Raw genomic sequence first — 27450 nt, 5'->3', positions numbered from 1 at the left:
ACTATTGTCCCCCATCTTGTAAATAGAATTGTATCCCTAGTTTTAAAACATCTGTGAAATTTTTCATAAATATTTGTTCCCCCTTTTGTGTACCAAACTATATTGTTAGTTTTAGGATAACTGTAAATATTTCCTAAAAAACTATTACTATTGAATTCCTTGTTTTAAAATTTTTCATAAAAAAAAATCTTTTGCCCCCTCTCTTATATATAGAATTTTTTTTCTAGTCTTAAGATAGCTGTAAATTTTTTCTCTTTTATAAAAAAAAATATTTCAACATTGTAACCTCCTAGTTTTAAGATATTCAAAATGTAAAAACAAAAGAATTCGGCACCGCCAAGCTAACGCATTTGTGCCTATCAAATAAACGAAATGAAAAAAAAAAAATCAGCGCACGATCGTTACAATTCAACAATTTTATGAACGTTTGAAAATATCAAAATAATTATTTTTGAGCCACCCTAATGAGTGAGGATTTCTTTTTTTACATGTTTTAATATCAAAAACGAATCTAGTGCCCAACGGTTACTTTCAAAATTATTTATGAACCGCGTCGTCGAAAAACTATTTTTGAGTCACCCTAATGAAGAGTAAATATTTTTAATGTATTTGAATATCAAAAACGAATTGTACGTACCCAAATTACATAAAACCGTGCTACTCGAACTGATACGACCAAGTTTTAACTTTAGTCCACCTTTTGCTCTAAGCCGAGCCACTGTGCTGCGGTGTAATTTGGTGGCTGTGGACTTAAGGTGGTGTAACGTACGCTATAGTGTTCGTGAGGTAGAACTTTGGTTGAGGGTTAGAATTTATTTTAAGATTAAAGGAGGAAGTGGGACTTGAAATGTTGTACTTAAAACGTCCAATAATTCAGCAGTTCTTTGTTATGTCTAACCCGTATCATTGCGTAGAGTTCAGCACTGCTAGATTCAGCACCTTCATGTATATGAACGATGACAACATCGATGTCCAACTACATGATTTGATTCCATATACTAGTGAGTAGGATGTCAAACACTGTCAGAACACAAAGATTTTGTTGGATTCATTGCGGTTGAGGTTATGCAGGTCAGGTACGTTTCGTCAGGAATGCGCCTCAGAGCAAATAAAGAGAAGAATAAACGCGCTCTTTACACTCTTCTTGCGAGGTACAGCTCTTCTCTTTTGTAACAAAGCTTTCCCTCCGTTGGGTGTTACTCTCATACGAAGACTTTTTTTTCATTAGGTCCAATCTGCAAATGAGAGCCCTCTTTTTTCGCTTTCTCTTTCGCTTATTACTGCGAAACCATAAAACGTTTTAAACATTTATCAGTATGTTTCGAAAGACCAAGGTTGTTATTATTTTATTATGCATAGAGTTGAAGGGAAATCAGAAAGGTGACCGAGTAATTCGCGGAAGAGAAAGTAAACAAAGAGAGGCTCTCTTTTGCAGATTGGACCTATGGAAAAAAAGTATTCGTATGTGCATTCTTCTCTGTGGTTCCACACACAAACCAGTAGAAATGGAGAGGCTCTTTATGGGTAACCTTGGACTTCCATGTATGGAAGCAGAGCAGACAATCAACAAAAATGTTGGCACAGTTCTTCCGATCAAACTTTATCTGAATTTTGTCTTGATTCCTCTTTTCTTCCTGTTTTCCAATGAGGGGAGAAACAAAAACGTGGCTCTTCAAGATGACTATTTGTGCATCTTCTAGAGCACACTTTCTTTCACTTTTGCGTGATCAAGTTTCTCTTTGTGCGGTTGATGTGCATTGCAGTGTTACTCTATATTTATCGGTCTATTTCGTTCTTTGTGCTCATTGTGTGAAAAAATAAGATGCAGAGTCTCACTAACTGACCATACATACAAACCAAAATAAAGGATATGATCTCAGACCACAATACTCAGACCACGCTTTGACATATCAAGACCAGAACCGAATGTGTCGGTTCTGTTCTCAGACTGCTTACCACGGAAACCTCTACCCAGATAAATGCTGTTCAACCACTAGCAAATTCACTATAATCAAACTGGACATGAAACTTAAAAATATTATCCTAACCCCATTTGAAGTGAGATCTAAGCACAAAACTATTTGCTGAGTGCTCGGTTGAAGAGCTTCCAACCACTTTCTTTCTGTATTAATGTATGTTGTGCCGATTTATATCACATCCATTTTGCTTTGATACCTAAAATACAAATAAATCCGATACGAAGATTTCCTGTCCGAAAAATTTAAAGTTTACTGCAGATTTGAACATTTCTCAAATTCATAAAATACAAAACATACCATGGTAATAAGTATAGGAAGCTTTCTTAGAGTAGTTTAAAAAAGCGTTGGAACAAAAATTTCCTGCCCAAAAGCTTTTTGTATGAACATATTTGTTTCGATGCACACTGGTAACACAATAGCGTATCGTTTTCGTAATTTTTCCAAGGACATATATTCATTGAGAGTCAGTTTTACCTCGGAAAAAGAAGTATAACTAAACGTTTCAATCTAATAAAGTTGAAAACGCCTTCTAGCACAATTGACCATCAGGGTGGGACAAAAATTAGATTGTTGCCGGCTGCGGTGGGCTGGGCATGTCGTCAGAATGGTGAACAACTCGGTAAAAATCAAACTAATCCGACAGCTACAGGGAGGAGAGATCGGCCAAGATTAAGGAGACCTGAGAAGTCTTCATACCCTGCGAGGTGACAAACAGCCATGGACGGAGTGAACTGGAGACGACTTCTTGATACAGCGAAGGGAAACATGGCCGTAAACTGATTGGTAAGTAAAATATTTAAGTGAAAGTTTAGCAACAATTTTCCCAACATATAAAACATCTTCTGATATAATCATTTTAGTGACAAATCCTCCTAGAAATAATCATGGAAAATTAGGTAGTAAGAGACTTGGTGTCTTCAGAAAAGTTTTTGGGAATTTCATTTAAAACATCTTTATTGAAGATATGAAAGCTCTAGATATGCACCATATTGAGATTTAAAATGATATTTACGAAATTATTCTTAAATCCAGTTTTCTTCAATATTACTGTAAGCTTAAAAGACACATGGCTTGGATAAAATTATTTTGTTGTTTATTAACAACAGAAAAAATTGATCATATACAGTAATATCAGAATAACTTGTTTTAAAGGTTCACTTTAGCAAATAGCCTGATATATCTCGATACCGTGAACACATGTCTTCAGCCACGTTATTTGTAATAAAATTCTCGAAAACTTTATTGAAGACACTAAGTTTTTCGACACTAAATTTGTTTGAAGAATTAATGCATCCAGCTGGGAGGATTATTAACCAAAATTATTTCATTAGAAGATGTTTTACGTTGCAAAATTCGTTGAAAATACTAAACGTCCAAAGCTGACGGTTTCGAAGCTATGTAATATTGACCGTTAAAACGCCTTTCGAGCATTTATTTTACTTTTCTTCGATAACTTAAGAACGAGTCCTTGTATACGAAATTTTATTACGCCTTTTAATATAGTATTTAAATGTACTTCATAAATAGCCACTAAGTTGACTTTTTTTTAATTTTCACATTTCCTGTCTTACTTGGTGGCTATTTAAATAATAGATAGTAGGGGATGGTGGGTAGTTGGGAAACCCTGACAATTTCCACGAAGCAATAGATAATAAAAATGTGGTAACTACTGATAAATGTTTCTACTGTCATGACGTCACTTTCTCATTAGCAAATGTTGCATTAACTCATGTTCTTTATCATTAGGTAACGAGAGACTAAATATACCAAACAAAAAGTTTTTTTACTCGGTTGTATTTGTGGTATGTGGAATCCCGTTATGTAACTGATTTCAAAGTAAATTAGAGCAAAACGTTCCTTGGCTTTCATCGACAAAAAAAAATTGGAAGAACCTTTAGTGTGTCGATGAAGATACGTTTTTTTCGAAGATATGTAAAGTGGAGAGTTATGAACCACCCTTAGTGTGAATACATTTCAGTGGGTTATAGTATTTTTTTAAGTAGAACAGTATCATAATTCGAAAATCAGGGATTAATCATACATATTATGATATAAAAATGTTCAATTTTATGCGAAGAACAGGATTCTGCCACAATTTTGATTTCCTCGTGCCACAACCGCGAATTCAAGTGGCTTGGCGCGAGTCATGTTGTCGTCGACTCATTGCGAATCAGATCACTTTTCCATCTCATCTTTAGTTTAGAAATATCTAAAAATATATCTTCTATAGCCCTAATAAAAATAAATAGCAAAAATATTCCATCTCTTCTACTTTTTGCGATGGTTCACAACTCTCCACCAAACTAAAATGCCGATTCCACGCATTCTGTCATATCTCAAACAAGGCAATGATTTTTTTTTAATTGCTCATCCTGCGGATGTATTAAGCTGTACTTAACAAATACAAGGTCTAACAATGAAAATCGACCAATGTTTATGGCAGCTATGCTCCGAAAACAAAACGATGTTCACAACTCCCCACCGTCCCCTACAAAAGAAAATCAAATGCTCATAAAAGCTGATCCTGACCACCTAGGGGCCAACGGAAAACGACATTTTTCATCAGTTTCGATGTGGATGTTTTCATGTAGGTATATTATTTGATATTGACATATGGCAATTTGACCTCGGAATGGCCACTCACGGCCCCACGGGAGCCTTCCCCGGAATGTCCGTTCCGGAGTCAAATCACCAAACGGTTAAAAACAACGAGATACAACCAGCTAATGCAAGTCCAAGAATTTTGATACCCATGTTGCCAGTATTCCATTGAAATTCACAAATAGTATCCCAGAACTGGATTACAATTCCGGAAATTCGAATTCCCGGGATACGAATGAATCAACCCGATTTTTTCCAATACTAAAAGTGGATGAGTTCCTGTTCTGAAAAGACTAGAAAGTGTCGAAATCGGTTGAGAATTGCCTTAGTTATTGACATTTCAGTTTTATGGGTACCCGGGTACCCTCGTCGGCCTGTTACGTAGTAAAAAAATTCAAGTGCCTCTCCTCACTCCCCCACTTACTATATCAGCAATATTTTTAACCCAAAAGCTTGACTTAACGAAGTTCTAAGATGTCACGAAATTTCAATTTACAGCTATAGATAAAACATTGGAATTTAAGGTACCCGGGTATCCCGTCGGACACATAACGGTTAAATAAGACAATATTACAACAAATGTAATTGGACACAACAATTTGTGTAACCTCAGCTTGGAAATAATTGAAAATAGTAGTGTTGCTCTCATTATTGGCGCAGTCATTTGGGACTACAAAACATTGGTGCAAAATTGTCCAACACAGGTTCAACAATGGACGCCTATTGGACGAAGGATGGCACACAGTGGCCGAAGGCCGGTCAAAAATTAAATTATATTTTAATTATTGATATTTTATATTTTTCCTAAATTTCTCATCCCTCATGTATTGAGTGATACATAATAATATGATCATTGAATAAGTACACGATTTTTAACAGCAGCTTAAACGTATGTATATCCTGAATTTTTAATGATTTTCGTATCCTAAACCACAATTTCTATGTTCACTTCAAATGAATGTTGCTATTTTGATTTTGGCCCGATTTTTGCACCATTTAATTAATTTTGTAGGAAAACAAAAAAAAACTTTGTTTGCTATTATAATATATTCGCTAAGTTTGACTTTATCGTTTAATTATGACTGAGGTGGTGTGGTCAAAAACACTTTTTTCACTGATGTATTCTGAGCAATCAGGAAAAACAGTTCGGAACGGTAAAATATTATGCATTTTAAGGAAAATTGCCTCCACCTTTCGAATCTCATGGTCTCGTTCTGCGCCTCTGTATGCCAACGAGATTAATGAGTTTAAAAATGTTTGCTGCTGGTATGGAGACGTATGGTATATTGTACAAGATAATCAGAATAAAATCAGATAAAATAAACCAACATGTTATATAATGCATTGAATAAAATGAATTAAAAGTAGTGTTCTTCATTTTTTATGATATTGTTGATACAGGAAAATCTATTATTAAAATGGGATCATAGCCATAAGAAAGGTTCGATGACACTGTATGGAAAAATGAATCTTATTTTATGACTTTTGACATCAAAAATGATTTCAGCACCTCAAAATTAGCTTAACTTGTGATTTCAGCCGAATTAGGTAACATTTAAAATTTTGTCCGAATTTTGTTCGAAGATCCGCCAGTGTGCGGCGTTGATCCCATGATTTTGCATCACCATTTCTCAGTGGGATCCAGGATGAAAAACTAGCTCGTTCCTTTCAACACTAGCAGGGCCGGCGGAATACGTGGGTTGTATGGGTAGTACTACCCACTCGAAAATAACCGAGAGGGAAATTACCCACTCGAAAGTTTGGAACAAACCCAAACCTGAGATTAACCATGTATGTGTCTCGCGCACAAAATGAATGCGTCCGAAATTCTCGATGTACGACAATTTTATGTTTTATTTCAGATACAAATTTCTTTGCTTTACAATTTCAATTTCTTCCAAATTTGGGATTCGATTGAAATTTGAAATTATTTTTTATTTCTAAAAACGAGGAACTCTTATCGATATTAAAAAAATATTAACGCGATTTTATTAAGAATAAAGGATTCAGTTAGAAATATGTTAAGAGACTAAATATATAATTCGCAATTTTTCAAAGATAATTATTATTTCATTAAAAATTGAAACAAAAAGAAACGCTTTTATAAGGAAGGCAAAAGAGGGATTGATTTCGACATCAGAGTAGCAGAAACCGTGTCAGGGGAAGTGAAGAGAGGGTGGACAACAATGACAGGAAAAGAAGAAATTTAACTTGCAGCTTTTTGGCAAACGGAAGCACACTGTCAGGATATCATGAACCGGATCGCTGACTGACCTCCTAGGATCCGCTGGGAACTCTTTTGAGACCTGGTTGCCAGGTAGATGTTAACTACCAAGAGAGAAGAGATAAATAAATTTAGATATCTATGGTGGTTAAAAATATGTATATGAGAGACATATAGGGGAGATCAAGGATAGCCAGCACATGTTGCAGTGGAATGAGGCCAAATGTATTCGGTTAGCAGAGATTTGGTGCACTAGGTGCACGCCTAGACAACATATATAATGTTGTGATATCACACTGTTAGATAGATCGGTAATCATCGTGAAGACAATTCCATGGCATACCGTGAGAATTGAAGTTTTCTAAAATCAGCTGAGGTGTGATGTGTATGGAATCAATACTAATAAGTAGTTTGCCTTTGATTCGGACTTGGCAAGCGACAACTTCAATACCTGATACCGAGCACAGGTTAATCCGATTGAAAGAATAGCACACTTTGATTCCCAAACATACTCTTCCATAGTGTTTTCTTGGTCCTGGTGAATAATGTTAAAATTGTGGAAGATCTACATTGGAAGTTAACCTGTGTAAAATCTGGGAACAAATGTAGGGACTGAAATGTAGGATGTGGAAATTCTTGCCCTTTTCTACTCGAGACTAGGAATCACTTATTTTGGTTTTGTAACAGCACCCTTCAAGGGACAGGCTTTTACGAGGAAGCTAAGGAGAGAAAACGATTTTCCTCCTTCGAAAGCGTATATGGCACACTAGAAAATGTTCCTACAATGGGATGGTCAGACTCTCGCTCTTTAGTGAACGAGGAAGCGTACAAATTCATCATGGCCGGTAGCGTAGCCCTATTTAACAATTTTTCTCGGCGCGTTCTTTAAAAGAGTGCTTCAATTTTTTCCCAAATAATTTATATGTGGAATATGTTGAAGGATCATACGGAGTCTTCCACAGTAGGAAAACTTTTCATAGTTCTCTCCGCATTCTCCACACCGTGCCTTGTTTCTACAATAGGTAGCTATAGGCCCAATGGTTTGTGACGAGGGCAGCTCATGCCTTGCGGCACAAAAAGACGAACAGGTGGACGAGCCCCGTTCAAAATAACAAAGTGTAGACGAGCAGATCCTGCGATATGAGGCTGATGAAAAATTAGCGGTTTTCTTACATTCCTCGATTTTTACCGAATGCAATTACTTGCAAACCAGAATTTACACTGACTATAGCAAAGGGTTCTTAAAGAAACCAACCTTCGCACTATACTTCGCAATAAGGACCCCGTAAGAGACTACACCATCAATCTCTACTTCCCAGGCGGATACGTAGACTAGACTTCTACGTACATGGCCGAGTGTTGTTTAGTTAGATCCCGCATATATCGGTGATGTTAAATGGCTTATATTTGGGCGGGAGGAAGACGTTCCTGGTGCCGGTTGTATTAGATGGGTATAATGTGTATCGTAAAGTGGACTTATCGGCATTATTTTCGCCACCGCAGAAATATCCAAATGGACCTCCATTGAGCCTGAGGGGATGTCGGTCGGTGGAGATACCTTTCCGTTAGCCAATACTATTATGTAGGCTTCAGTACCTGCGAAAGGTTTTATCGGTGGGTACGGAAAAATAATGCAACGAAATTTAAAAAAATGGAGTAATTGGTAGTTAGCTGTGGAACATTTGAAGCATCAGCAATAAACGAACAGAATTTCCAGACACCAGATATTATTCGGGAGTTTTCCTGTTCACTTACACACGCCAGGTCTGAACTTTCGTCATCACGGGTAGGAATCACTCCGAATCTTAGTACCCACTCGACAAAAAAGTGTTCCGCCGGCCCTGAACACTAGATACAGACCACTAGATTAGGTTTGCCGCTAGTAGTACCGTTTTCAGCATCTATTTCGCTCTTGTAAACCTTCTTATTACATCGTATTCATACCTTCATAAAACTAAAATGATTATTTTATGAAATTCTTGTCGAAGCTTTGAGAATGCTGCCATAAAACTTTCTTAAAACTGTACATTATACAACTTTAACGACGTGAAAACACTATTTTATAAAAAAAGTTCTGTAATAAACAAACACACTGTTATGACTGACGGGATATTAAATTATCCCGACGGAGAAGACGTGAAATGTAGCTCAATCATGAATAAACAGCAAAATCGACAATTGTAGTTAAAGTATCTGTACTTATAGCGAGGTATCGTTGGTTCGTTGCATAGTTCTTTTTAACCTACGTTGTTTAGAATAACCATCCATTTTTAGATGGAATTGTGATTACCCTAATAATTAATCATTTGAAACATTGACATTTTTAATGTTAAATGGACTAGATTTGTGTCGATCTTCCGTAGAACCTTTCTGTCCTTAAAAATGCTAATTAGTTTTATTCAAGTCCAACTGCTCTTCTTCAAGAGTAAGATAAATAAAGATGAATTTATGACAAGTAATGGCGTCATGGACTACTTTGGAATGGTAGTCATTACCTTGTGAAATGCAATTTTTACTATGCTGAACTGATTCATACTATTTCAAATACATTTCTGGAATAGATAAATGTTTTTTGAACGCAATTTTATCAAGAATAAAACAATTACAAACCTATATATAAATTATTGAATTTTCGAAAAGATTTAATATTTCCTACAAAAGTCCATGTTTTAGCAGATGTTCTAAGGCGCGTTGAGTTTTTCGAACTTTTATATTGCATATCATCAGAAAACTGGTCGTGGTAGGAAAACATCCTGAACTAAGAGCTTTAAAAGCTAGCCACTTATATTACCGATTTTCATTCGTATCCATTTAGATAAAAAAATGTGAGATAGATTTATTTCCTCGAACAGATTCTTTTCGACTACAAACAGTTTTATGGCATACTGTTGTTGAGGAAAAAAATATCATAAATCTATCAGGTTTAACAAAGTTTTAAGTAGATCTAGTCAAGACCGCCTTGAACACTATTATAAGAATATATGGATAAAGCTTAAAAGTTTTAAGCGTACTTTGGAAAATACACTTGAGAGCATTCATAAGTATGGGCTTTGTTTCGTCTTAAAAATGATTTTTGGCTGTCTGGAAACATTTTTGTAGAATAATAAGTTTTTTTGTTCGATTTTATGAAAATAGTCTTGAAGACAGAAATCAAGACTAGTTTTTTATATAAATCTGAATTTATTTAATAGAATATAAATCTCGGTATAGCCTCAGAAAAATCTTATACTAAAGGGAGCCTAATTTTTAGGTTAATCAAAGCCAGCTATATTCTCTTCTGGTTCATTGATAACATGTGATAATATTCTGAAACCGATTTTGAAAGGTACATCGACATTTTAAACTAGTGGTGCTAAAGATCGTAACTTACGAAATGTCATCAGAAATTTGATCTGACATATGTTTTTGTATGTGCGATTCTAATGACTCTAATATGTTTCAAGGTAAGAAGATAATTTTATTCAATAAAAGAATCCAGAATTTTGGAAAAATGGAACCAGCCAATCAAACATTAACTTGTTTAGTAGGATCAAGGAATCAACATACTGAATCAAGATGTCGATCATCGTGAATCTAATGCACAATATGCTTGCAAGGAATTTTTACCTATGTGAAAGCATCTAAGGTTTTCCGGGACATGTTGAACAGCTGAATAATTTTTCGAAGAACTAACTTTTGTACAACCTCGTTTGCGCAATAGTGATTCATCAGCTGCGTAGTGCACAACAAACTAATCTGTGGTTATATATATTTAACATGTAATTTTTTTCAATGTATGGCATTAAAATTAATCGTTTTCAAAAACTTTATTTGTTTGGTGTCATAGGACCTCCATTGGAGAGGCGTGTATCTTCTCTGATGAAATTAGGGTATTTATAAAATCCAACCTTCGGCAAACACTTTGAAAATTCTTTTGACAATTTTGGAATATGAGCTACACCAAAGCTAGTGGCGGATCCAGGGAGAGGTCACTAATTGACAGGAATGCTGGCAAAGATAATTCACAGCATTGTCGATGAAAAGAATATTCTAGAATGTGATGAAATTTGTACTTTCTAAATAACTAATTCATGGAAACTACTGGGGCAGTGGAAGTTGGTGGTCGATTATCGAGCTCTCCTGTATTCGATTCCTAATCCCGCACATAGGGTAAAAGAAGCAGCAATTGACCATAGGGTTATAACGATGCAGTGTACTGTGAGCTTGAAGAAAAAGCGGCATTGGAAAGGAATTTATTTTAAAACTGACCTCATTAAAAATTTAGACTTCAAGCTCATTTTTTCGATAGAGTAATGATTGAAATAGTGTGGCATTCCACTATTGAGATGAATAAGGGATCGTCTATCCTTTGTGTTTGAATTGGATTTTTGTCAAACCAAAAAATACATCTAAAAATGAAAATGCTTCAAAAATGACTACTACACCGTTATGAGACTTCGTTGACTGAGTGAATTCATGACTCGCTGACAGAAAGAAGCTCTATACTTATTCTAACAACGTCCTTCACCTTGCGTCGTAAAAGATTAATCAAAGAAGAAAGCATTCAAAGTTAATTTACAGCTAATAAATCATTGTTTCTCTACTCATAGCTAGTAATCAAACCCCCTTCCCAATGATAGATGCATTTGTAATCGTGTCATGTTTGTTCTATTGGCTAACGTATTAATTTCATCTCGATGTTTTGCCCAAAGTCACCGATCAAAAGGTCGAATGATCAACTAAGCGCGCGCGTTTCATTTGATTCTATATACACTTCTCAATTACCGAGTGGGAAATCATCACTGAATGAGGTGCTCAACGGGGGATGGGAGGTGACAGCTGTCTTAGCTAGTGTACTAACTTTGCTTGATCGTGTGCACATAAAATCTAGTGATTGATCGCGTGAGCCTACACAATGCAATGAGGGGAGTGGGGGGAGGTACGGGCAAAGACAGCCAGACAAAATCATCCGCTGAAAAAAAGGTTGACGCGTGAAAGCCTCAACAGAGATGCACAGCATGCTATGATGGCTGATCGAAATCGGATCGCGGCTACGTACGTCAGCACGTCTCTGATTTGTTCAAATTGTGTGTTTGTTTTTTTTCGTACCTACTGTTTTTTGGGGGGTTTCGCTTCGCGCGGATGATCTTGCTCGCTGGTCTTTCGAGTCTTTTGGTAAGTATTGTGAGGGGGTGGGAAGCTCAACCACACACATACACGCACACGCTCATTGGATATAGGTTTTGCTAAACTTGTATGCGCCTACCTCTCAGGTGGTTTTATCGATAAGCATCTGAAATTAAAAAAGAAAGAAAAATCGTCCATTCGTTCAGTGAGTCTCGCTTTTTCGGGTATTGTTTTTTTTTGGTATTGCAATAAATTTTGATATCTTAGAGTGAATTGAACATAAAAAACAGTGGATGGAAGAAAAACATAGCGGAAAGAACAAACATTTACTGAATAGACACGTAACATATATAGAAAAAACATCTATCATTCGTTAGTACAATGGATACACAAAAGAACTGAGCGCCAATTATTTCATGAAAGGAAAAAAAAGAAAAACTATAGAAATCACACATTAGAGCAAACTTTTACATGAAATAACATCGATTGAAAGGTTGGACTATAAAAGGCACATCTATCTTTCACAGAGCAAACCACAGACAGCACAAAGCAAAAAGGTACACTTATTTAGTTGAAACTCTTCAATGGCTGTTCAATTTTCATTCTTTCCCCTTCCGCCGACCACAATCGGTTTATTCGTTCCCGGTAAGGGGGAAAGTATTGTACATGCTACAAGTCGCAAAATTATATGAACTCCCCATCAGCCTGCTTCGATACGCCTCCATAATAGCTTCACCGACTGGCTGTAGTAGGCGCAGACAGCAAGTACAAAGGTCGTCCGCCAATTTTTTTTGTTTCATTACGTCGCAGCCTACTACTCCTTCGTTCTCGGTTGTCCCTCCCATTTACACATACTCGAAAAGGGGGAACAGGTTATGAACACAAACTGTTGTTCAACATTAATTCGCAATAAAATAAAACCCTCCCTTCATTATACCCCTCCCATGAACGCCAGGGAAATGGTGTGGTGACCTTTCCAACATTCCCATCCCTCATACCGGTTGTCGGTACAAATGTTAAACGGTTCCGTTTCTCCCTCCTGGACACAAGCCCCAAACATAAGCTGGCAGGCAACAAAATAAAAAAAACGATACGATGAGCAATTTCCACTTGCCAAGACCCTAAATCCTGTCAGCGCGCCACAACCACTAGCCAGTGGGAAAATTCTGTCCCTCGCCACCGGTAGCCATTTATCACCGACGGGAACGGTTCACAGGGCCCTGTCCGGAGCGGTGGGACATTTTTCTTACAGCTTTTTATAGCGTCTTGACATCCACCCGGGTTTCCCCAATCTTGATGGGAGGTGAATTTGTTCTTTAAAATGTAAGAAGAAAAAATTAAAGAAAAAAAAATAATGGCGGAACGTTTTGTGGAAGGAGTAGCGAACAATAATGGAAAATGTAGCGAGAGTATTTCATTCTCAACTACAAATTCATGCATAATTAAGCTTTATATGTAATAATGAAAATGAGTAAAATTGCCGGTAGCTCCTGTCAGGGGTGTAGTTAATGGGTCGAAGGTTGTTTTGTTGTTTAAAAATGTTGTTAGAGATTAAATACTATCGGAAAGTAGAAGACAAAATAAAGCTAGATTCAGAATACAGAACATAACAGAAAAATATACAGAAAAACAAAACAAAAAGTAGATAATAGAAGACAGAAGACAGAAGACAGAAGACAGAAGACAGAAGACAGAAGACAGAATACAGAAGACAGAAGACAGAAGACAGAAGACAGAAGACAGAAGACAGAATACAGAAGACAGAAGACAGAAGACAGAAGACAGAAGACAGAAGACAGAAGACAGAAGACAGAAGACAGAAGACAGAAGACAGAAGACAGAAGACAGAAGACAGAAGACAGAAGACAGAAGACAGAAGACAGAAGACAGAAGACAGAAGACAGAAGACAGAAGACAGAAGACAGAAGACAGAAGACAGAAGACAGAAGACAGAAGACAGAAGACAGAAGACAGAAGACAGAAGACAGAAGACAGAAGACAGAAGACAGAAGACAGAAGACAGAAGACAGAAGACAGAAGACAGAAGACAGAAGACAGAAGACAGAAGACAGAAGACAGAAGACAGAAGACAGAAGACAGAAGACAGAAGACAGAAGACAGAAGACAGAAGACAGAAGACAGAAGACAGAAGACAGAAGACAGAAGACAGAAGACAGAAGACAGAAGACAGAAGACAGAAGACAGAAGACAGAAGACAGAAGACAGAAGACAGAAGACAGAAGACAGAAGACAGAAGACAGAAGACAGAAGACAGAAGACAGAAGACAGAAGACAGAAGACAGAAGACAGAAGACAGAAGACAGAAGACAGAAGACAGAAGACAGAAGACAGAAGACAGAAGACAGAAGACAGAAGACAGAAGACAGAAGACAGAAGACAGAAGACAGAAGACAGAAGACAGAAGACAGAAGACAGAAGACAGAAGACAGAAGACAGAAGACAGAAGACAGAAGACAGAAGACAGAAGACAGAAGACAGAAGACAGAAGACAGAAGACAGAAGACAGAAGACAGAAGACAGAAGACAGAAGACAGAAGACAGAAGACAGAAGACAGAAGACAGAAGACAGAAGACAGAAGACAGAAGACAGAAGACAGAAGACAGAAGACAGAAGACAGAAGACAGAAGACAGAAGACAGAAGACAGAAGACAGAAGACAGAAGACAGAAGACAGAAGACAGAAGACAGAAGACAGAAGACAGAAGACAGAAGACAGAAGACAGAAGACAGAAGACAGAAGACAGAAGACAGAAGACAGAAGACAGAAGACAGAAGACAGAAGACAGAAGACAGAAGACAGAAGACAGAAGACAGAAGACAGAAGACAGAAGACAGAAGACAGAAGACAGAAGACAGAAGACAGAAGACAGAAGACAGAAGACAGAAGACAGAAGACAGAAGACAGAAGACAGAAGACAGAAGACAGAAGACAGAAGACAGAAGACAGAAGACAGAAGACAGAAGACAGAAGACAGAAGACAGAAGACAGAAGACAGAAGACAGAAGACAGAAGACAGAAGACAGAAGACAGAAGACAGAAGACAGAAGACAGAAGACAGAAGACAGAAGACAGAAGACAGAAGACAGAAGACAGAAGACAGAAGACAGAAGACAGAAGACAGAAGACAGAAGACAGAAGACAGAAGACAGAAGACAGAAGACAGAAGACAGAAGACAGAAGACAGAAGACAGAAGACAGAAGACAGAAGACAGAAGACAGAAGACAGAAGACAGAAGACAAAAGACAGAAGACAGAAGACAGAAAGTCAATGATTAAAGACCATAGCACAGAAGAAGACAACCATGATGCGAAATTTCTTCCAATCATAGATATTTTTATTACGGCGCCGAAGCCCTGAATGTTTATATGTGGCGGATATCTTTCAATTTCCCTTTCCTCGTTCTTACATTACGCTTGGATAGATACTCTACAATGTATTTAGCTGCCAGCAGTTTCAGTGCGGGGCAACCTTATTATGAGCAATTTTATTCAAATCACAGTATATAAAAAAATCTCCCACTTTCGAGTCTGTCTAGCAGTAAGGTGTTCTCGAACACCAAGTCCGACTTCAGGGGCTCAGGACAATCGGGAGCATGTTACTACGTATGTTATTATATCATACATGCACAGCAACGTTTTTCACAGACGTTTTTTTTTCCTGCAATCGGCGGGACCCCCAGACAGCGAGAGACCCCTTCGCTTCGCTTCACTCCCAATGCCACGGCCGTTTTCGATTCCCTCATATTTTTTGTTCCGAAACTGCTCACCTTCATCATGTAACATGATAAAAAAAAAAGAATAATATCAACACTCTCCGCTTGTCGGGTCAAATGAGGCGTTTTGCATTATTTTTTTTTTCTCGGCCTACTGCCTACCCGATATGTGAGAGTGCGACTCTATCAGTCATTGCCGGTCACCCTCCCCCTGACCGGGTAAGTCTTTGCTAGCCACCGCGCGCCTACTAAGTGTGCGGGATGTGTTCAATCCGGGCGGTGGTGTGGAGACAGGAAGCAACAGCGAAAAAAGAGTGGTACATCGTGTAACCATACTTCAATAAGAGCAGCACTTTTATTGAATTCAGTAAAGCAAAGCGAAAAAATTATGCTCATGTAGACGGAAAATGCGCACACATACAGAAACATGCAGATTCACACATACACACATACATTTAGTCGTGGTCAGTTGAAGCGCAGGGATCAAATATAACAATGTATTTGCTAGCATTGCTGTACTTTTCATTACAAATTATCTCTTCATGTAGAGTTGTTGGTGCTTCTGCTGGATTGCATTATGCATCAGTTATGAAGAGGGGAAAAAAATACGACAGAATCAAATCGACCGCCAGGTAGCGACGGTGATTTCAACGCGATGAGTGATTTTTCCAAGAGCTCAAGAGCTGTTGGTGGTCAGCAGCGACGAGAATAGTTTGTTAAGGTGGAGCGGATGATGATTATGACCCTGAGATTCGCCCGCGGCTATGCGCTAGTGTGTATTATTAAATTTTGCTGTTTGCAAACTAGGCTGAGTTTTTGCCTCGGATAGACAGAAGGCATGTTTAGGGAATTAGCGCAGTGGTCGGGATGCCTACCATTTTTATTGGCTTCGAACCGAGCGCGGTTATTGGTTTTTGCATGCATTAATTGACGAAGTAGAGTTTTTTTTTATAACAGGTAACAATAATTGAATTTGTTCGGAGCTTCTCACTTGAGTAAACGCTACTGTAAACATGCGAAATGGTCCGAGAAATTGGTTTTGTTTAGCGAAATTCAAAACATTTGAACTAATGAGTCGTGCCAAATGAGCGACTTGAATATATGAAAGAAGTTCACTTGAGCTTGGATTGGAATTCGTTAACTGTTGCGAACTGTTCATTGTAAAGACTGAGCTTGAGATCACGAACGAAAACCACACTGGTAATGTTCTTGAATTCTACCCTTCTTTAATGTTAGAAGTGAGCAATAAGCTTACTTCATTCATTCATAGACATCCAAGCTGGCCATGATATTTTCGTCTAAACAGGATTGCCAACGCTCAAGAATAATTGCGTCGAAGTTTGATTATTTTTTAAGTCAACCTTTTTTCCGACAAGCAATCCAACTTATCGAGATTAGATACGTTTAGTATGATTAAGCATACCAACCGTACAGAATTTAGGAGTTCAGTACGAATTTTCGAAAGTGTGTCCGGAAAAGTACCTGTACGGATTTGTCCGGTGTAAGTGCGGGGCAACCCTTTGCACTAGTTTCCCAGGATACAAAAATGACAATTCTACGGACTAGAATAGCTAGAGTGATAAAAAATCATGCGTTATCAATTTTATACGCTTTGTTCATAGTGTATGATAGGCAAACCTGTGCAAATTGTATGCCATTTTTTGAATTAGGTGTCTGGCGACCAAGTCGGTCTGTCAGCTACTGAGGGGACGAAGTCGAAACACAAATATTCGACTAATTCAAGTTAAACATAAATTTGAATTCAACCAATTTGTTTCCTATGGAGATATATCACTGGTCTAGCGGTTCTGAGTGTAAGGCATCAAAAGTTACTCCTCGAATACTGAACTTCCAGTAAGAAAGGATTCTTAGTGGGCAGGAAGATCGTAGCACTAATCCTGCAACACTACGAATCGGCCGGGAAGTCAGTTGAAACAGAAAGTTAAGCTTCGCGAAGAAATCTAATACCTACTGGGAATACATATTGTTTCTAATGCAGCTCGAATGTATACTGTAGTTTTGGGACAAAAAATAAAAAATAATGGATTCTGGAACTGGTTGATTTGGTTTTTGTACAAATTTTTCACCTCAGGGAAAAATACAGCACAGTGAGTATTCTGTCGCGATACGGAAAATGAAATCAGAAATAACACATGAGAAAAAAAACCATTCCTGGTGGTAAAACGCAGTCTATCTACCTGATATTACAATACAATACAGTGCGAAAGACACTACCATTCCAAGCTTTACACTTTTCAAGGAGAATTTTCCACCCAGCCGTTCGTTGTAATAATGGCTCACTGTAGTACATTATAAATAGCAGCCGCTAGCAAAACTCATTTTAGCAAATTAAATCCAACAGGCAGTTTTCAATACCGTCACCCGATCCACAAACCGGTGACAAATTTGGGACAGGACTGCTGCACAGACAACAATATCAACTTCAAATCTGCCACAACTGTTCTCAGTATCTCGTAAACAAAAGCCAGCGTCATTAGCCGAAGAAGCAAATACTTAAGAAGACGGATTCAGTGCTGCAGTTATTAACTATTATTTACTTTCTCTTTCTTGCAGATCTGAGTTTTTTCGACGTACAGTACCCGTCAAAAGTTTAAAATCGCTAAGTCGGACGCCAATTCCAATTCTAAGTCGGACGGTTTCTTGTCTAGACCTGTACAATGCCCACTCCTCTGCAGTTCAACAAATTCTGGATAAAGCTAGTAGTTCAGACAATGTACTCATAGTAGGTGATTACAACCTTCCCCGTCTCAGATGGATATTCGACGATGATCTCAAATGTTACCTGTCTGACAATGCCACAACCGAACAAGAGATAGCTACCACGGAAACGATAGTCGCTGGAGGACTGTGTCAAATCAAATGGACGGACGCTCAATCTGGCATTCGTGAACTAAGCCGATTCAATCGAACTTCTCGAGCCTCTGACCTCTATACTCAAAGTTGACGCTCACCATAAACCCTTCGTGCTGAGGTATAATATGCAAGTTGAAACAGAAGACACTTTAGCCGAATCCGTCGACGGTTTCAATTTTGACTTCAATCACTGCAATTTTGATGAAGCATCTGCGGCCTTCGATGCTGTTGACTGGTTCGATCTGATAAGTGGAATCGATCTAGATCATGCTGTCGCGGTGTTCTACGGAACTGTATACGAGATACTCCGCCGCTTAGTTCCTAAGAAAGGACGGACACAGAAAGACGGACTACAAGTTTCCGTGGTGGACTGACGAACTTCGTCGTCTGCGCAAACTTTCTCCGAAAACAACGCAAGCGATACTTCCGTCACAAGTCCGACGAAAACAAAGCTGTTCTTCGCCGAACCAAACTTCAATACGAAACAGCCCGGAATAGTGCATTCGGCGAGTATATAAGTCATGTCCAAAGCAACCTTCGGAACAACCCTTCGTCGTTCTGGAAGCTTGTAAACAGTGCAAAACGAACTGGTGGCATTCCCGTAAGTGTTTATCTTGGAAATGCCAGTGCGCAGTCCGTAGACCTTTTTGCAGAACATTTTCGTAGGATATTCACCAACCCAGTTATCTCTCCTTCACAAGAGTATACAGACACATTACCATCATACAATATCAGTCTACCTTGCTTGAATATGACTGAAGCAGACGTGTTGAAAGCTTTATCCAGTCTCGACCCATCGAAAGGACCAGGCCCGGATTGTTTGCCTCCAATATCCATAAAAAGATGTGCACGATCATTGTCATTGCCAGTTAGCACTATTTTTAACCGCTTAATCACTGAAAACGTCTTCCCGAGTGCACGGAAAAAAGTGACTATAATTCCGATTTACAAGGCTGGCTGTTGTTGAAAATTACGGAGGGATCTCACTTTTGAACTGAGCTGGAAAGTCCTTGAAAAATTTGTTTACAATGAGATGTACGCTGCTGCTTCTCACATCATCGACGAATGTCAGCATGGATTTGTGAAGCAACGTTCTACAACTTCAAATTTGATGATGTACACTAGCATCTTGGTACCCTCTGTTGAGAAGCATCAACAAACCGATGCAATATATTTTGCATTCTCAAAAGCATTCGATAAAGTACCTCACAACATTGCTCTTCGGAAACTTCAAAGACTAGGATTTCCTCCGTGGTTAACTGGATGGTTGTAATCATATCTGTCTAGTCGGAGTGCTTTCGTTGGAATTGGTTCAACACGTTCTAGCTGGCTCGATATGCCAACCGGAGTCCCTCAAGGAAGTCACCTAGGGCCGCTAATTTTTATTTTTTTCATAAATGACATTTGCACTCGTATCAAATCTGGAAAACTATTCTTCGCCCACGATTTAAAGATGTTTCGTTCTATTGCTTCTGAACTTGACTCTGCTGCACTTCAAGATGACGTACTTAATGCTGAGCAATGGTGCCTGTTGAATGGTATGCAGGTAAACGTTGACAAATGTAAAATGATAAGTTTCAGACGATCATCCACTCTATATCATTATGAGTACTTGCTCCAAGGCCGCGTCATCGAAAGAGTGGACTCCATTCGTGACCTGATTAGAAAACTTAACTTCTCGAATTACATCACCGCAACGACGGCGAAGGCATTCGTTTCCTGAAGCGAAATACCGCTGGCTTTGACAATTTCTAAAATTTCTATATTGCGGATTGGTGCGAAGCATTTTGGAGTATGCAGTGCAAGTGTGGGTTCCATATCACAACGTCCAAACAAACCGATTAGAACGCGTACAAAGATGTTTCGTGTGATATTTGCCGTGGCATGACCCTGCCCATCTACCACCAGGCCCGACGAGAGGGGGAGGGGGGGGGGGGGGTTAGGCAGGGTAACTGCTCCGGAGGCCGGGTCTATCTTGGGGGCCCGCTTTTTTTTCTAAATAAAACTGGATGAAGAGTGTAGAAAATTTAAAAAGAATCATGCGAGACAAACATTAATTGCAATATCCTTATACTCATTAGCCCATTGAATGTTGATAGAAGCGTATTGAAATAGGAACTAGGGTGATGAGCTTATTTACGCCATGTTTCTATTATCACCCTACCCATTTGAAGCCGTTGGTTAGAGCAGCGTCTGCCATCTTTGTTCAACGCATTAAGTCAAATGGTAGCGCAACAATAGGGGCACTTGATTCGAGCTTTCATTGTGCTCAAACAGGAAAATTTCACTGTTTTCAACGCATTTGTGTTATCATCTTGGTTGTTAACAACGAAGCAAAACCGTTGACGCCAATTTGTACGCATTGCATTGATTATAGACCGAGTAATTAATGAATTAGTGAGGAACCCTGCTTAGTATGGTGAAAATAGGCACTTTACCCTATTATTGTTTTTTTTTTAATATCTTTCGATGAAATAAAGAATTTAGTTATCTTCCCCAAAAATAATTTTGCGGTGTGCACAATATAACCAGATTGAATCTTCATAAACATGGCAATAAAATATATTTTGTTACTATATAGTAGAGAACATTGGAATATTGGAATTAAATAAATTGAGTTTAATCAGCAAAACTATTATATTTAAATAACATGCAAAACCGGATTGGTCGCCCAAAGTATTCATTGAAACAATTTGACATATTCTGCTATCTGAGCATTTCGAAAAACGGCATAATTATTGTTTATTCCAAACAAATCTGTAAGTAAAGCAAAAACTTTCAACTAACTTTTTAAAAAATGACTGACATTGTTAGGTTGAAAGAATTAAAGATAAATCTGTTCAATTATTATCGTGCGGTTGACTGCAAAATTATCATAAAAAGGTGCTTTTCATAACATTCTCTCGCTACTCACTGTTGCGACAAAGCAAGACTAAAAGTGAGTCTGTAAACTGAAATCTTTTGCCAGAATATTGTTTATTCTTCTACGAAGAATAAAACATTCTACGGTACTCTTTGACTCAGAAGATGCTTAACAGCTTCATCATTTCTGTATATAACGAAGTTTTCAAAACGACAATTTTTTGAATGTAAGTACACCTTTTGAGCCATCGGTTTCCACACTGTTATAGGTCTTGCGAAACCAGTATAATTTAAAGTTTTAAAGCATAAATGAGACCAAGGATCCGAAGTGCAGAGCTGCTAAGGGTTTACCGGGCGAGGAGGCCGGAAGCGGCGGCCCCTCGCAAGCAAACCTGTGATCCACTTGTTTGCCAGGATTACTCAATCATAGGTGCTATGCATTAGTTCAAGTCCGATGGAGCGGTAGCGCTGTCGGACCAGTGGTAAAAAATTTCTTTTTCAAATGTAAACTTTCAGTTCAATCAAACCCAATCATGATTCAAATTCAAAGCCTCCCTTAATCATTCACTTTCAAGTTGGCGGGATTTTCATAACTAAACCATACGTCTTCATTTCAAATTGATACTTTTTCATTCACCAACAAATGTTGTCATATGTTCTGTAGAGGTCAACTTAGGTTAAATGTTAACATGTTTTACATTTTTAAGCTTACATGCACAGTAAGAAGTAGGGTGATGTGCCTATTATGGCAGTAGAGCCTATTGTGACCCTATTTCGTACCCCTTGGTTTCGAACCAAGCATATGAGATAATGACACTATCGATTTGGCTAAAACAGGTGAGAAAAAATAAGCTCAAGTTATATTCTTTATTTGTTGTGCACATATGTATTTAGAACTATCCTCTAAATCCAACTATTAATTAAAACAAAATCACCTTATTGAAATATCTACTAATCCGCCTCACTCACGTAGTGAACCGAAACTGGATGCAACGGCGCTTAGCAAAATAAACACTTACGAGCCAGCATTTACCGCCTCATATCTCGTTATTCCAGCACAAATATACTAAACATTGCACTGATACATACCTTTATTTTAGCTGGAGAACCTTTTTGCGATAATTTCACTTTAAAATCACTCGTCAAACACTAGAATAGGCCTAGTGTTATAATAGGATAAAACTAAATACGGGGGTTCCTATTATTGGCATGTTTTGCTGATACACTACCACAATCAAAACCAACTTTTTGTATCCATCATACAGAAAAGAATTACCAGTGCGGCCAAACCAAAACATGAACTTGTAAATATAATGTAATGCAATTTCAGGTATAAGTAATCAATTACTTCAAGTTATTCAACTAATTGTTGATTGCAGATATTTTATTTTCATCTGCACATACAATTCGGATTGGGAGAAAGCAATTCTTGTCATTCCAGTTGCTAACCTTCGAATGATTTTTTTCTGCGTGCGCAATTCTGGGCGCTCTTCTACTAACAGCTGATGAGTTTCATTGATGTGCGTGATGTTTACGTTTGTTTTGATCGGTTGAAAAAAGCAGAATGATTCGTTTTACAAATCACACGTTAGCGTCCATGATCTGGATACCCAGTTAGAATCGACGCAAATGGAATATGAGGCATTGCGTTTCAACTAGATTGTTTTTCGATGAGGTGGAAATTGGCACACCCATGAGGCGATAATTGGATCGTTGAGGTGGGAATAGATGCACAGAATGGAACATTTATTTTCATTTATGCTGAAAATTGAGGCAATTCTGCTAAATAAGCATTATATAGATGTTTAAGTAACAGTACACTGATACTTTATTCTGAGAAAGGTTATAGATAATATGGCTTCTTTTAAAGTTGTTCAAAAAATAGTGCGACCCTCTCCCTAATGGTGCCAAAATAGGCTCATCACCCTATGTTCAGAGTAGTTTTGCTTGAAAAACCTAGTCAATACCCCAGTAGAGAGATATTCACAGGGACAATGAAATTGAAAATGAATGGAAAATTATTGAGCAGCTCGGCTGTTTGAATAACTGATGCAAACAAACAACTGCGAATTGAACATAGTAGGGTATGATTTGAGATTTGTTCGTTCTTCAAGTTCAAATCAACCTGTTGAAAATTTGTTTTAACACAAATCATTTTTCCCAAAATTTAAAATTTTCGTCGAAAAACAAATTGACGACAGCGAAAAATTTTCGCACCCGACGCACATGGTTACTACGATCCTGCCAACTCTGAATCCACTACTTTGGTGTTTACATTGGCTTTCTTTTTCAGTTCGATTTTCGAACAATAAGTTAGTGTTTGCTTGGAAATGGCTTATTCTCACTTGTTTTATAAATAGATCACGATTTAAGCGCCCCCCTAAGCTTGGAGCCCTTGGCGCGGGCTAACCCGGCCAACCGCACGCTACGGCTCTGGCCCTGGTAGAAACCTTCATTGCAAAGAATAGCAAGAAACTCAAATTAGGTCAACATGACAACGCTAAAATCCAGATCCCTGTTTACTTCGATGTCGAAATCAAAGTACTTTCACCTAGCACCGCGCACCAAATCAGACCACAATAAAAATTCATGTTGGAACATGGAGAAGTGGCACCCGTTACGAGCATTACTTGTAGATAATTTTTCACTGGCGTGCACAACGGCATTTGTGTGATTGATGTTTTGCTGACCAAACCTAGCTCTTCCTATCTGTCTCTTTTAGTCAACATTAACATTAACTATAAGCAAATAATGCTTTTTTATAATTTGTTTATTTGACACGGCTCATAGCGGTAGCTTAACGGAGCTGTGGATCTTTTATATGTTTACAAATGTAAAAATAAAAATATAAACAAATATTATTATAATGTTGGATCTCGTTCGCGCAACTTTTTATTGCGAGCGGAGACCTTCTTTCGCGGGGTTTGCTGGCAATCTGCATCTGGGGAGTCATTTAATTATTTTTTGTTTTTCACGTCCAGGTCGAAGCCATCTTGGTGTCCGCGATCAGATGTTTTTCCCTGTTTCTTGCACTTATTGTTGACCAGCGTAAATCCGTCACTGTTATTGTTATCCTTGCCAATGCTGCTTACAGTTGATTTTGCGGTACTGGATGATTCTTTTGTGGTTGTCATTATGGTCTGTGCAACTGCTGCCACAAATTTGGCCACCGTTTGTAGTTCAGGCATTGGTATTGAAAACTCTGTTTTGGGTTGGTTTGCCGTAGATGAGCTGGCGGTCGGTTGAGATGCGTCTTCCTCTGCATCTTCCGCGCAAGGTTGTCCATGATGAGCTATCTGATTACAATACTTGCACGTAGGAGTTTGCCCCTCATGGGTGCATAGCGTAGTTTGCATAATTGTAGTTCCGTGAGTTTTGAGTTTTATTGTCAAGTAGGAGGGTATAGGCCTTTCAACCCGCATCCTCACTACAAAAACGCCGTTAGGAGTACCCGGGAAGAAATTTCTCCAAGTATCAGGTGTAACGGATTCTACTTCTCCGTATTGCGACATGCATTTTGCAATTGGCTCAGGAGGGGTAAGAGGTGATAGGTCATATAACTTTACATCTATATAATCATTCTCAATATATACGGGAATCTTAATTCCAACGTTGTCACTTTCAACCACGTATTTTAAGTTGTTCTTCAAAACGAAACGCTCGGCTTGTGCTAACGTGTTGAATGATATTAACACTGCACTGCGAAGATGATGATACTGAAGGTACGACACTTCCGTAAGTCTAAGTTGCATTTTTACCTTCAGAAGGTATTCCACTTCACTAAAACTCGGTCGTTTTAAACAAAATTTAAAGTCAACGACCGCAGCGTTGGGTCGGAGTAGAGCTTTTTCGTCAACTTAACTCATGATGACAAGAATAATCCGATGTTTCCTTTGTTCTCAAGACAATGCACACTGGATCGAGAGGCCTGTTGTTCACTTGACTCGATTGTACGTCTGACTGCGGCAGAAGTAGAAAGTAGACTGTGAAGCAAATAATGCTTGGCATATACTCTGGTTAGATTTCTACGTACCAGTTCTGTAGCCAGATGGCACATGACGGAGAGTCATGCGCCGAAGGCGAGAAGAAAAATCAACCTACTACAGTTAACACCATCAAACATCCTTTGACATATGCTGCTAAAACACAATCAAACAATCAAAAAGCCACCCAATAACTGATGAATTTTGTTTCTCGAAACCTACTGCCAGTACCAACTGAGCAGTAACAAAGATTGCACCCAGTGCCTCCAAGGCAACAACCAGCAACCGCAATAAAGAAACAAACGTCGATAACATAACGACAGATACCATTGTCATAGTGTAATGGCCCGTTGTTTTGTTCGTCTTCTAGTAACCCGTTGTTGTAATACCTGGCAACATATTCTGTCAATAGACCATGTCTACTAAACAAAATACAGAAGAGTAGTGTATAAACAAAATTATGTATCGCCATCCAACCATGCAAACTGTTTCATCTAACATCATGATCAGGTGGTTGAAAGCCGTGTGATATTCGGCGAGCTGAAATCTCGCGAAGTATTTGAGCAATTATCATGTCGTAAGAGGCGACTAACAACAGGAGGCGTACGGGAGCTCAGGTATCTCTTCATACCGAAGGCTGAGGTTGACTAAAGGGACTAAAAAATTTAACCTACGGTCGGAGGTTTATGCCCTTTCGCTGGTTAGCGATTGTCTACGTGAGGAGATATTTATTTCTTCGCAGTTCATGGGATTGAAGTTATGAGCATCTGTCAGGTTCAGCTTTCCTGAGCCGCTAATGGTGATTATAATACAACGTATTTGGTCTTTTCCGGTTGTTGCACAAAAATGGCGACATGCAACATTTGGGATTTTCCGAACGATATGTTATTTTCCAGTATGAACGTCATCACAGTTCAGTTGTGGAAATAGATAATAAATACTACTGTTTTAGCTATCCACATGTATATTTAAATATGCATATTAAAAATGAATCATACAACACTAATGCATTCATGAGAAAATTGGTCTTAGTGCCATGGCTAGCTGATCTATCCTACTGTGATAACCTTTTATGTAGAGTCCCGCATATGAGACAGACTGGAAGCAGGGAATGGTGGGGCGTGAGAGAATATGGTGCGCCTGGTACGCGGTCGGGCAAGCACCTTCCACTCTTTTCGTGTCGATGCTCCCACTTTGCTGGGATTCCCTTGATTTTGTTTAGGTGGCCTTAGAAAGATGGTGAAATTGTCTGTCAGACTCCTTGCAAATTGCCGGATTATATCCATCGACAGGTCTTCTCGGTCTGCAGCAATGTGCCGCTCAACAGTCGGCGTTGACGTTTCCCTTAATGTTGCAATGTTCGGGGATCCAACGGGATCGTATTGTAGCTCGCTGGCCTCTATGAAGTGGTGCGGAGACTTGTCGACTCCCAGTGCGATTAGAAGTTGAGTTCAAGTAGATGACTGTACCGGTGTCTGCGGACCTCCAGGATAAGCTAGTGCGACAGCATTGGGCGGACAGGTGGAAAGAGAGTCGTTCCCGGCACTGCGGAGTCTTATATCGACATCGTTGTCTCTTTTGGAGACGTCGGTATACATACAGATGTGATTCGGGAAGCGGTGCCCGAAGAGTGCAGCTTCAGGTGGTACTTCTTCTCTGGCCGTGAGAGGCTGTAAAGTGTCGATCTGGGGTGCCCTGACGTTTCAGAGGCGGAGCCATATATGGTGGAGGCGGGCGACGGCTGTTGGAAGGGATCCCGCCAATTCTTGGGGGATTCCTTTGGTAGTTTTCATTGTTGCCGACTCGTCATTTCTAGTTGTGCGTTTAAGGATGCTGAGCACGCGCCCGGGGGGTCTTCAGAGTGATTGTCCACTGGGATGCGAGTAGTCCGGCTTCGACGCAGGCCCTTTTATCTGGTATGCGGGCAGAAGTTTGGATGCGGTCCTGATAGACCCGTGGTACTGTGAGATCAGGATGCGGTTTATTCCGTCAATGTTTTGTCCAGTACTCCATGCTACTCGGTGAATGTGCCTGACTTGCAGCGAGTAGGATTTTCCTGGCCTGGAACTCGAATGAAAGCGAAGAG

At 38.9% G+C, this 27450-nt stretch overlaps 1 protein-coding gene across 7 annotated transcripts in view; it reads right to left on the bottom strand.

The window, feature by feature from the left end:
- LOC131686181 (dachshund homolog 2) overlaps window positions 1-27450 on the bottom strand; it is a 189258-nt gene that overhangs the window by 77717 nt on the left and 84091 nt on the right. For 4 of the 7 annotated variants that reach the window (XM_058970399.1, XM_058970401.1, XM_058970400.1 and 1 more), the window contains exon 2: window positions 12050-12076. The exons of the other annotated variants lie outside the window; for them this stretch is intronic. In XM_058970399.1, coding sequence (XP_058826382.1) covers window positions 12050-12076 — 27 coding nt within the window. The remainder of the gene's footprint in view (window positions 1-12049; window positions 12077-27450) is intronic. 7 annotated transcript variants of the gene reach the window in all.

This window comes from Topomyia yanbarensis, chromosome 2 (assembly GCF_030247195.1).
Source record: "Topomyia yanbarensis strain Yona2022 chromosome 2, ASM3024719v1, whole genome shotgun sequence".
Taxonomy (NCBI): domain Eukaryota; kingdom Metazoa; phylum Arthropoda; class Insecta; order Diptera; family Culicidae; genus Topomyia; species Topomyia yanbarensis.
The sequence above is the reverse complement of the archived record's forward strand: the minus strand, read 5'-3'. Positions and strand labels throughout refer to the sequence as shown.